The sequence below is a fragment of the Hordeum vulgare genome, chromosome 1H (assembly GCF_904849725.1).
Source record: "Hordeum vulgare subsp. vulgare chromosome 1H, MorexV3_pseudomolecules_assembly, whole genome shotgun sequence".
Lineage (NCBI taxonomy): Eukaryota > Viridiplantae > Streptophyta > Magnoliopsida > Poales > Poaceae > Hordeum > Hordeum vulgare.
In genome coordinates this window covers 435,893,827-435,906,227 of record NC_058518.1, presented here as the reverse complement: position 1 = coordinate 435,906,227, position 12,401 = coordinate 435,893,827, and the positions used below count along the sequence as shown (strand labels likewise).

The following is a 12,401-nucleotide window of genomic DNA, read 5'->3' as shown; positions in this document are numbered from 1 at the left end:
CCTTACGTTTTTGTTGAGCAGGTGCTTTCACCGGGGAAGTAACCTCCACTCCCTCCTTTTGCTTTGAACTCGAGGCCTTCGACTCTCTGGTACTATTTTGGAAATTAGTCTTTGGTTGGTGCTCGCCAGAGTTCGATCTCCTTCGGTCATCAGATGCCCGCATGCTAGGTTTAAACGGCAGCTCTCCCTTCTCATCCCTAGAACCAGGTGCCGGACAGAAGGGATCAGCATGACCCAATCTTCCGCACGAGAAGCAAAAATGTGGGATATGTTCATATTCAATGTCATACTTGTCTGTACTCTTCCTCTTAGCCGAGTCTATCAAGATCCATCGATGGAGTGGTTTCTGCACATCAATCAACACACGAGCTCGAAGAAAACCACCAACTGGATCAATCTGGACTACGGCCGCTTTCTTATCAATTTGCTACGCGATCGCCATCCCCCACTTATTGTTTCGGAGGTTATATGGGAGATTAACGACACGAACCCACACGGGCAACCTATCAAACACCAATTCCGAAGGTTGCATGTGTTCCTCGAAGTCCTGGAGAATAACTGCGTGTTTGTTGATATGCCATGAAGATCCCTCCCACACCCGGTCACGATCCCTCTTGGACTCGAATTCTCCAGCAAACATGTTCTCCCCCAAGGATCTAAAGATCAATCCTGACGGATTCCCCCAGGCCGGGCGAAGAGCGCTCTGAATCGTTTGGATGTGCAGCAGGTTACGAAACAGCACCTTCCCCGCAATCAACCACTTCTGCGGTGATCCCTCGTCGGAGTCATCAATGATCAATGGTGTCGCCTCCTCCTCCGAGATGTCAAGCTTTCCCAACGCCTCCTCAATCTGCGCTCGGGCCGAACATGGGGAGAGAGCACCACTCCGTTGCCGTTCCCCGCCGGTGGAAGCAGACGCCATCCCCGATCTCTTCCTCCACTTGCGCGCCCCGCCGATGAGATCGACAGCCGCCGTCAGGTCCACCTAAACCCTAGTCGCCAGGGAGGGTTTTAGGGTTTAGAGGAAAAACGTTCTAGGTTGCTCGCTACAGTGGCCTTCTAGGTTGTAGCCCGTCATGCTGGCTCGACGGCTTGACTGTCAGTAGTCTTGTCGTCCGCCTCGTCCGGGGCTGCCGCCGCTGCGCTAGGAAAAAGAGAGGAAAACATGAAGGTTTTTCCATGGTTGTATTGTGTGTCGGAGTGCGTCTCTGGTCAATAGCTAGATCCGTGCGGCCTGGGACGATCGTTTCATTAAATCAATATATAGTGGATCGGTTGTTCAAGGCCTCATGGGCCAGCGTCTGCGTGATCCATTTCAATACACGGCGACTTCCTAATAACGTTACAACGAGTCAACAAGACAGCAGGCGTACCCAGCCAGCCAATAACCTGTTATGCTCACGTATACAATTTTTTCTGCACCCCATCAAGGTATGGCGGCTGCCAACCCTCGCCCACCGGGGTCCTCCGCCTAGCACACAGGACACATTTGCAACAAGGTAAGGTAAGAGCTATTAAGAGCAAAAAATCGGTAGAAAAGTTGATCACCAGAATTGGTAGTTGAGGTGATCAACTTTTCTATCGATTCCACGTGGCTAGAAAAGTTGAGGTGATCAACTTTTCTAGCCAGGTGGAATCGATAGAAAAGTTGAGGTGATCAACCGATTCCTACCGATTCCACCCGAGGTGATCAACCGATTCCTACAGGTGAAATCGGTTGATCACCTCAACTTTTCTACCGATTCTACCTAGCTAGAAAAGTTGATCACCTCAACTTTTCTAGCCAGGTGGAATCGGTAGAAAAGTTGAGGTGATCAACTCCCGGTTCCACCTGGCTGGTATGTGATTGATAAGCCCACCATGGTTGCCGAGCTTATCGATCACACATCAGCCAGGTGGAACCGGGAGTTGATCACCTCAACTTTTCTACCGATTGATGCAGACGTGATTCTCAACATCCCTCTAAGGACCAGACACTATGAAGATTACTGGTCATGGTCACAGGATAAGAAAGGATTGTTTTCCGTCAAGTCTTGTTATCGCATGCTCATTACTACTAAGCTCCGAAGGGAAGCCTGGCTCGAAGGCAATGGCGGCCCGGCGGACGTCACCAGAGAGAGGAAATGCTGGGATGAGTTGTGGCGGATCCAGGTCCCTTCCAAAATCAATATCTCCTTATGGAGATTGTCCCAGACTTCTCTACCGACAGCAGATATTCGACACCACCGCAATATGGCACCTTCCCGGGCATGCGCGATATGCGGGGCAGAGGATTCTTGGATCCACTCCCTGCTTACATGCACCATGGCTCGCTGTGTCTGGGTACTACACAATTCAGAGCTAGTGGAGCACATGTTGGCTAATGCGGAACCAGACGCGAAGTCTTGGCTATTCTCCATGCGATCATCAGTTTCTGCGACCGAGATGACCAAGATCACGGTAACACTCTGGGCGATCTGGTTCGCCCGACGCAAGCTAATTCATGAAGGAGAGCATCAAAACCCAGGAGCTACACTAGCCTTCGTCAACCGCTATATAGCAGAGTTGGAACTGAACAAGCCAGCATCAAGATCAACCCCTACACCAGTTCACTCCAATACTCGACGATGGATCAAGCCCCCTGCGGGTTGGACAAAGATCAATATCGACGGTGCAGTTTGCAAAGCTCCTTCCATAGGAGCGATTAGTGCAGTCTGCAGGGACGAGCAGGGAGCTTATCTGGGCTCATCAGCCGTTGTCTTCCACGGTTTAACTGATCCTCTAATTTTGGAAACCCTTGCGCGCCGCCAAGCTCAAGCTTTGGGACGAGAGTTATTACTGCAGAAGGTTGCAGTGGCTTCTGATTGTCTGAATGCTATCCAAGAAATCAACTCGGGCTCTGAAGGAATCACCGGCCCTATTATCAAGGAAATATCTGATGGAAGGAGTGACTTTCAACATATTTTGTTTACCCATGAAGGAAGATTATCCAACATGGAAGCTCACCACTTAGCTAGATATGCTCTGCATTTATGGGAGGGACGCCATGTGTGGCTACTCGAACCCTTTGATACTACTATTATTCCTGTAATCCGTAATAGTGATCAATAAAGCAGTTTTTCACCCCTCAAAAAAAAAGAGCAAAAAATCCAAACGATATTTTGAAATCGAGGTGTGGTTTTCTTTAAAAATACGTGAACATGTTTTTTGAAACTTGAGCGTTTTGAAATTTGAGAACAAATTTTTTAAACATGAACAGTTTTTAATCTCTCTATATTTTCTAAAAAACGGGAGCATTTGTTGAAATTTAAGAAAAGAATCAAAATGCATACATTTTTTCGAAACAGAAACTCTTTAGAACTCGGAACAAAATATGAAAATGCTAACATTTTTTTGGATATGTGATCACATTTTGGAAATGAGAATAGTTTTTTAAATGCCCAACAAAATTTGAAATCACGAATATATTTTTGAAAAAAAAACTTTTCTAAAACTGTGATCATTTTTTGTAGAGCCATTTTTTATTAAAAAGGAAAAAGGAAAAAGGAAAAGTGAACAGTTTTTGAAATTATGAAAAAATAAAACAGGAACAGACTTTTGAAATTTCAAACAATTATGTAAAAAAGCAAAAAAATGTTTTAGGTTATGAACAAAAAAATTAACAGGAACATTTATAAAAATTGTAAAGTACTCCATCAGTTCTTAAATATAAGACTTTATAAAGATTATACATTAGGCTACATATGAAGCAAAACCAATAAATCTACACTCTAAAATTTGTCTATATACATCTATATATACGTAGTCCATAATGAAATCCTTAAAAGGTCTATATTTAGAAGTCTTATATTTAGAAACGAAGGGAGTGGTATTTTTAAATGAGAACCTTTTGAAATTCCAAACAAGTTTGAGAAGAAAAGTAAACTTGACTTTTTATTAAAAAATACTTCCTTCGTTCCAAAATAAGAGCAACTCCAACCAGTTGATCCAAACGAACGGTCATTTTGTCCTTTTTTTTTGTCTGTTTCGATCGGCATAGCGGACACCAATGTCCGTTCCGTCATTTGGGTCGGCGCGGCCCAACGCTGGCTCGATCCATTTTTGCTCGCGTGTGAGAAAATATAAAGTATTTGGGAAAATAATAAATAGGCATAATTAAAATTAAAAGCCAACCACGAAGGCCGATGAGATTCCACGCGAACGCATTACGTTAATTAAAAATAAAAAAATAAAACTACGAGGCAGTCCTAGGCGGCAGCGTCGTCGTCGTTGGGGCCGGTGAGGTCGACCAGCATAGCCGCAGGGCCGGCCCAGGGGGCGCCGTGTTCCAGAGCTGCCTGCGCCTTCGTCGTTTGTCCCACCGACGTGGGCTGTGCTGGTGGGAGTGGCAGCGCAGCAGCACGGACGCGCTCCTCCTCCTCTATCTCGAGTCGTTCCTCCCCCGCCTCCTTCTCCAGCTCCATCAGCCGAAGGCCATCGGTGCGCTCTGCCCACAGGTGCTCCGTCCTGCAGTGCTCGAGGTAGGCTTTCTCCTGATGCGGTGTCGCGACCAGCCAGATGGGCGGCACACTGACAAACTCGTGGACGCAGCCGGTCCACTGTTAGACCTCCCACGACTCCGTGGGCTCGGGCTTCGGCGGAGGTGACATGACGCAGTCGCCGGCGGCCGACAGCGCGATGGCCTCCGCAAGCTGCTGTTGGAACGCCGCCTCCTCGTCGGCCTTGCGCTGCTCTCCCTCCTTGTTCTCGCGGAGCACAGCTGCCAGCATCGCTTGGTCCTCGTCGCTGACGACAGGGCCTCTTGGCTGCACGTCGTGCACGCCACGACGACGCCACTCCTCGTGCTCGACCGCGAACCTAAGCTCCCAGTGGAGGAATCGGCCGCGTATGTAGGGTTTTGCCGCTGCTCCAGCGTCGGTAGACGCCGACAACGGCTCACCTCCTCCGCGTGCACCTGCGACCGCCAAGGTCGGCATCGGGATCTTCTCCGTATTCAGATGACAGTGGTGAGGAAGGGTATCGTCGGGGTAAGGCAGCGGCACGCGGTGCTCTTAATGCCACCACGCTTGGTGCACCGGGACGTTCACACGCTGGCGAGGCCGGCGGGAAGACGCCGGCAGGGAGATAGCGCGGGGGGTAGAGCGGGTCCTTGCCCTTGTTTGGGAAGGAGCCGACCATGGTGCTAGGGTTTGGTCGCCGACGAGGTGACGAGATGGGGACGAGTGGGTTTTGAAAGCACATGAGGCGGAATCCACTGCACGTGTGGATTAAAAAAGGCCGAACACGGCCGCTGATGCGTGGGCCCGAGAAGGGCGACCGTCATTAATATTGTTGACCGTGGGTGGTTGGGGCAGACGCCGAGAGGACGCGCACGTCCGCGCTGACGCGTTTCAGTCCTAAATTTGGGTCGGAAATGGGTCGGCGTGGACGCGAAGCGGACGCGTTATGGCAATGGATCGACGCGTTGGGCCATCCGTTTTGTCCGCGCAACCCCAAAAGAACGACGGTGGACGAAATGGATCGCCCATTAGAGTTGCTTTAAGGCCTTCCGTAATGCATTGTCTCTTAGCGCGGTATCCTAGATAGTATACGATCGTTAGATACAACCATCCTAATGTATTGTATGTTAAGTGTCGTATCTTAGTAAGCATGTATTTAATGATTTTGGCCTCATACTAATATGTGATTGGTGTAACAAGTTATTTTGCCTATGATACCGTGCAAGAGCCGTATCCTAAATAAGATACAACAACCTCCTCTTTCCTCAATAAATATAGTGACACGTCAGCATTTTGCCTATGATATTGTGCCAAGATACTACCATTACGGAAGGCCTAAGTGTCTCAACTTTGTATTAACTCTAGTACATAGTTATGCTAAATTTAAGACACTTATTTTGAGATGAGAGGAGTAATAAACAGAAAAGGAAGGAAGGACGTTTTGATTGTCAGAAAAAGAACAGAAGAAGAAGGAAATGGTCCGGCTCAGTCGGGGGCGCCCCGGTGCGTCATATAACTTTTCCCCATCTTCCGACCAGTGTAATCGATCCGTAGGTGCGCCAGTCGCCCCGCACGGCCAGCGAAGCCCCGCACGGTGTTTGCGCGCCGCGCTTGCCGTCGGATCAGCCCCCGGCGCCCGTGGCTGCACGTCCCACCCGCTGGTTGCCTCCATCACCATGAATCAACAGGTAATCTCCCGGCTGTTCCACCCACCGAATCAGCAGAGTTGGAACTACACCCCTGGCTCTGGGGAAGACGAAACACGTAGCACGTGAGGAACGAACCAGCGGGCCCGCGTCTCTCCCCACCCATCACAGTCTCATGCAACAGCATGCCCGTTCTCGAGACCGAACAAGGAGGAGACCACACGGCACCAACCAACCAGACTGCCGGGAATCAGGCGGGATTGAATGGTTCCACAGCCGGAGCGGTCGTTGCGCTAGCCTTGAAACGGCCACGAATACTCTACCACTCCTAGCAAGGAAGGAAGGAATCATGGCGCTGTGCGCGCATGATGGGCCTGCGCCCGTGGGAGCAAAAGCCTGCCCCTCCCCGAGCGAGCGAGCGAGCGAGTTATGACTCGTGCGGTAGGAGGAGAGGATAGGCTGCCCGCTAGCCATCCACAGTGCACGTCATGATACCGCCGGGCAGCGAAAACTCGGCGCCCGCAATGATTCCGACTCAAGCAAACACCGTTCTCTTGAGTGGTAGGAGTAGTTCGAGCGAAGAAGTTTCAAGGGGGCCATGGCCAATGGAGCTGTCGATCCCCGTACGTGGGTGGATCGATAGATCGGTGGCCTCGGCCAGTCCTTCTTCTTGCTTGGGGTCCTTGAAGTGAAGGGGGGACACCGTAGTGGCAGTGCGTGCCGCGTGCGTATGAACCTGAACCCGATGCACGCACGAACGTTGATTGATCCATGTGATGTGATGTGATGTGATATGATGTGGGACATGGTTCGCACGAGGTGGACATTTTGGATCAGCGTATGATCTGCGCTGAAGCTTCTGTGTCTCCAAGACGTGCAATGCTCGTGCAGGCGTGTTCGTCCCCGACCGTGCACGAGATCGGCCAACGTTGGCATCCTTCTGTCTATGAACATGTTACGAACGACCGACTCAACCCAGATGTTAATAATAACATATACTATAAACAAAACATGTCTGGGTAATACGTACTATACAGTACAAATGGTAGTAGCTCACGCACGGTATGTACTGATTCAAACACAACAAGCAAACATACGCGCAGGAGCAGCACAGATATGTTACATGAAGCGGGGTCAGCGTTTTGGCTTTACATCAGCGAAGTGAGGGTTATTGCTAATTGATCAACCAAGGACACACACACACACGCACACAAGCATGCACACAGAGCGAGGGGGAGAGAGAAGAGAGAAACACGCACAGAAACAAACAAACAAACAAACATACAAGGAGGAGTAGATCATCACTTATTAGCCTCAAATCGGCAGTAAAATGAAATCATCCCGGGAGGCTTCCCTCTTGGTGCGAATGCGAAGGTCAAGCCAGGAGCCAGAAGTTCTTCTGCCACCGGGTGCTGACGAGGTAGCCGCCGACGCCCTTGCTCTGCCGCCGCACCGCCAGCGTCAGGCACTCCGCCCTGCTGATGCACTCCTCCACCACCACCTCGCCGCGGCTCCGCAGGAAGCTGCATGCCAGTTTGCATTGCAACCACACAAAACTTGTCAGCAACGACCATCAACAATAGAGCAGCATTGACAGTTTAATTACTACTCCTACTTGGTGAAAATGTAACTTTTCAGAGCGCTGTCGTGGGGGGGTTTAAAACCGCCACACGGCCACATGACTGAGTGAGTAGTACAGCACCAGCAGCAAGTCAGCAGTGGTGCAATGCAATGGTCAGTGCACAGTAGCCCCACAGTACTCCTCCCATCATGGTTTCTTGCTCGTAGTCGATCCATCAACTAGTAGAGTTTAAGCTGAGAGGACAGGGAAAGGCATCTCTGGTTTATGGATGGCACATGGCTCTCTCTTCCCATCAACTTACTCACTACAGTAAGTTCTCTGAACTCTTATAACATTATTTGGCCCAAAGCTCTCAGGATGTTTGTTTGCAAAGGACGACAGTGGGCTTTACAGCGTGATGGGCCGTGCCAGCGATGTAGTGTATAATAAGATTCTCTGCTTCCTTTTTAGAGTAACTTTGTACAGGACGATTCCGTGACAAAGGGAAACAGGTGTGCACGTATATGCATCTTGTGTTGGTTGTAGCAGCAGCAGTAGGAGATATGCTTACCAGCAGAAAGGGGACGGCTTGCTTTGGCTGAGCACCAGCACGGACGCCTCCAGCTTCTTCACCTGGCTCAGCACGGTGGCCAGCATGGGCCCTTGGATCACAAGCGCCTCCACCTCCACCTAACCACATTCACCCAAAACCAAAATTACTGCGAGTATAACACTGTAGACAGCATGGGACATTGTGAATGTGAAGGGACGACGAGCCCCTCCCGTTTCACGGGCTAAACGACGGCCGCCACTGAATGCATCCGCTGCTGACATTCACAAGTACACTCCGAAGAACGACACTCTATATAATTTTCCAAGCAGTCACAAATATTCTACTGCTGTAGTTCTGTAATCTTTTAAAACATCCTCATGGTTTCTAGATAGACCAGGCTGCAAATTTTGCGAGATTTTCGGGCATACTATGATTCTGGGATGGATCTACTACTCCACAAGTTGTTGCCTTTCTAACCTCGCTTTGATGAAGTTGAGGAGGCCTTTCTAGCTTTTAGGCCAGCCATGATCCATGAATAAAAAGATGGCTATGATGATTCCCTTGCTTTTCCTTTTCATCAATGTTCTGATCTGATCTACCTACATCTCTACACCTAGCGTAACTCTTGCCTCCAAGTGGGGCCAATACACCCAAAAACACTTGATCTGAGAAGAGCCACAGATCCAACTAGCCTAGCACAGGTTTCTCTGTAGAGAAAATGTCAGTGCAGTGTCCTTTTATGCTTGAAGAGGCCCAAAAAATACAGAGTTACCATAACTAGTAGCGTCTTTCCCCTTCCTTCACTCTATCAAAAAGACTTATCCTGAAATAATTTTTCATCAAGCCGCATTTCTTTGTACTACATCCAGTGCTTAATTAAGGTCATTTTTTATGGAAGCTTGAGGCCATACTGCAGATTGTAAAAGAAACACCTGCACTGCACAGTACATATGGCTTTGGCTTGAAGGCTCTAAAACAAACTAGTGGCACTACAAATCACACCTGCCCGTCGGTGCCACCTTGCTCTCATGCCCCAAAGACAGACAGTGGAATGTCAATGTCGAGCGTAATGAAATGGAAAGCAGCTTAAGTTACTGCATTCTGCGTAGCACTAATGCTTGCCCAAGACGAGCGCGGAGCGGTGCAGATCAAAGAAAAGAAGGCGGCTTGCGGAAGGGGAGGGAGCAGAGGCACGCACCTCGGGCTTGCAGGCCTTGCAGAGGGAGCCGAGGGAGTTGGCGAGCCCGGAGGCGTCGTCCCCGCGGGCGGCGCTGCCGCGCGGCAGGACGTGGAGCAGCGTGAGGAAGTCGCCACGGTTGGCGACGTGGGTGAGCGCCCACATCATGGCGTGCTTGGCCCCGGAGCTCTGGTCCACCACCACCATCACCCGCTTCCTCCCCGCCGCCGCGGCATCCTCCGGCGCCCCGCAGAACCCGCCGCCGCGCCGGTGGCCTCTCGCCCGCGCCTTCTTCCTCGACCACCTCCTCGACCCCCGCCTGCCGGTGCCAGTGCCGCCGCCTCCGCACTCCCACTCCTCCGGCTGGCGCGGCGCCGGCGCCGGCGCGCTGCCGCCGTCGCTGGAGCTCAGCTGGCGCAGGAAGTAGTCGCTGCTGCCCCCGCTGCTCCCCATCGATCCCCTCCCGGCCTTGCAGCGCGCGGCGGTCGGCTCGTTGCGAGTGCGCGGCGCGGTGCTCTGGGCTTTGGTGCGTGCAACGTTTGTTTCTGGCGCTGCTTTCCTTTAAAGCGGGCGGAGACGGGCGCTGGCTGGCGGGAGTAAATAATAAGGATAGGGTGGACTCGGGAAAAGGACACAGGTCGTACAAACGTTTTCCATACACAAAATTACCAGCCAAAAGAATGGTAACTTTTGGAGGTTTACAAAGAAGCCATGCCTAGCCGTTGGTAGGCCACTCTGCTCACATGTCCAAAGAAGGATTTTCAGCCGGTCTTGTGAGTACTACACCGTTGTCGTTGCTCGTGTACTCTGGGAGTGTGGGTAACTGTGGTCTGTTAATTCGGCTGTTATGTCGGGTAACACTTGCTCAGCCGCGGTTGCATCTGGTAGTTAAGACACTAATGCTCCTCCGTACGGGCATGAGCAGCCTAGGGTTTTTTTTTTATGGGTTGGCTCGTGTACCTTTTAATACTGCTACTACTCACTATCTGGATTCCGGAGCTACGATTTTCACGTGAGCACCGACGACGTCGCTTCGTGTTTTTGTTGGGAGTGATTGATCAAAGGCAGCCATCAACGCTTTGGGACTTGGCGGCTCTAGACTGTACCCGTGCGTGTCCGGGCGCACAAGGACTTTTGCTTTTGCAGGTTTGGAGACATGCACGGACGGGACCTCTTCCTCTCTTTTTCTCCGAGAAGAAAAATAGGAGCACGGATTTCCCAGCACATACGAGGTTCATGCGTAGTGCTACTAGTAAAAAGCACTTGCCATGACACAAAAGAAATTTACATACTCTACGAGGAAACGGAGGTATACAGTACTACACAGGTTTGGATGGTAGCGAGGGTGGCCGGACTGGACGCTGAAGATTCTCTCGGCCCATCGTAGTCGCAGAGCGCGGCACGGCACGGCACGGCACGTCCCTGCATGGCATGGTGGCACCGCTCGATGCAGAGGAGGAGGAGGAGCTTGCCGTAACATGGCCGCAGCAAAGTGACGTGACGTGTGGTGCCGGGCCCTGCCGCACCGACGGACCCGTGCACATCTCAACACGGGCAATGCCATGCACCGCTGCACCTGCACGTACGCCCGCGTGCATCCGTGCGTGCGTGCGTGCCACACAGGGTCCGCAGCTTTTACCACACGTACGTGCGGCTGGTACATACATATGCATAGACACAAGTTTAATAAGTACTTACTCTAGTAAAGAAGACCGGAAGAAACTTGTTTTCGGTGGTACCATCAGCATGGACTGGACTAGCTGATGCCACTTCGTTTGCGGCCAGGCCAGCCACGGGCTGGACAGTGCAGTGTACCGCCACGATCATGACGCTGCTGGCTCCTTTGTTCGTTTCGTGCGGTACGATGCGATCTACGAGTACTACCATGGACGACGTACAGCTTCGTCCACGGGCATGTGAGCCGCGAGAAGAGATATCGGAAAGTATGGATTCTTTTCGCCAAAGGAGCGAATAAAATCATCACGCCGGGCCGGGGCAGCGAAAAGCAGAGGCGATCGGCAATTCAAGAGGCCTGTGAAGGATCAGTCAGCTCAGCCCCCAGTGCGCGCCTACCGTCGTGCCAGAGATGCAGACCTCTTCTCTTTTGATTGAAGCCCGAATTAATATACGCCCTGCCAGATTCTCCTTCCGCTGTCCAGTTTGATCCTTTACAATATAAATAAGTAGTGTAAATCACCCTTCACGATAAAGTGTACTGCTGCTAATCGGGATCGAAAAATTCACCTTTAGGATTAAAGGCAAGGCAAGTGTTTTGACCTGGTCGTAACCGTACCTTGTCCAAATAATGATTTCCGCTCAGCAAAAGCAAGGTCGTACTACCTTGTCCAAATAATGCTTTCTGCTCAGCTTCTATCCAGGGGAAGGACAGTAATTGTAGCTCGAAATGCACCTACGGTGATTACTCATTTTAGTTTTTTTTTCCGTATAAATGAACAAGGAGGCATTGTCTTTACGTATGTGGAGTACCGTCGTAAACCCAAGTGAGGCCAACTCCAACTTGCGACCCAATTGGTCTGGCCGGGTTCTTTGGAAACAAACCTGTAAATGTCAAAACCGATGGATCTTGTGTTGGGGTTCCGAGCTGTGGATCTTGCATCAAAGGGAATATGAAACACATGAACATTATTTACCTAGGTTCGGACCCTTTCGAAGAGGTAAAACCCTACGTTCTGCTTGATTATATTGATGCGTGTATGACGATTACAGAATTGATCTACCAGGACATCAGATGAACTAAACCTTGCTCGAAACAGGCTTTCGCCCCGCTTTATATATAAAGCAAATATTTCAGCATCCATACAACCACAACCCAACATAGTGAAAAAACAGAAAATGGTTGGGACCACAGCACAGCCACGCCCAAGTGAAAGAAAAGAAAACATAAAATGCCACCATAGGGGCAAACTAAGAGGCACGCGAACGGACGGGGAGCCGTCGGGCGGACATCAGCAGCGCGTCCAGATAC

At 50.6% G+C, this 12,401-nt stretch overlaps 1 protein-coding gene across 1 annotated transcript; it reads right to left on the bottom strand.

The window, feature by feature from the left end:
- Positions 1–7,226: 7,226 nt before the first annotated feature.
- Positions 7,227–9,931, bottom strand: LOC123443082. Its single transcript, XM_045119334.1, has 3 exons — positions 9,437–9,931; positions 8,257–8,375; positions 7,227–7,647 (listed from the first exon to the last, which is right to left on the bottom strand). Exons 1-3 carry the CDS (start codon positions 9,866–9,868, stop codon positions 7,500–7,502), a joined length of 699 nt encoding a protein of 232 aa, XP_044975269.1. The 5' UTR covers positions 9,869–9,931; the 3' UTR covers positions 7,227–7,499.
- Positions 9,932–12,401: the final 2,470 nt, after the last annotated feature.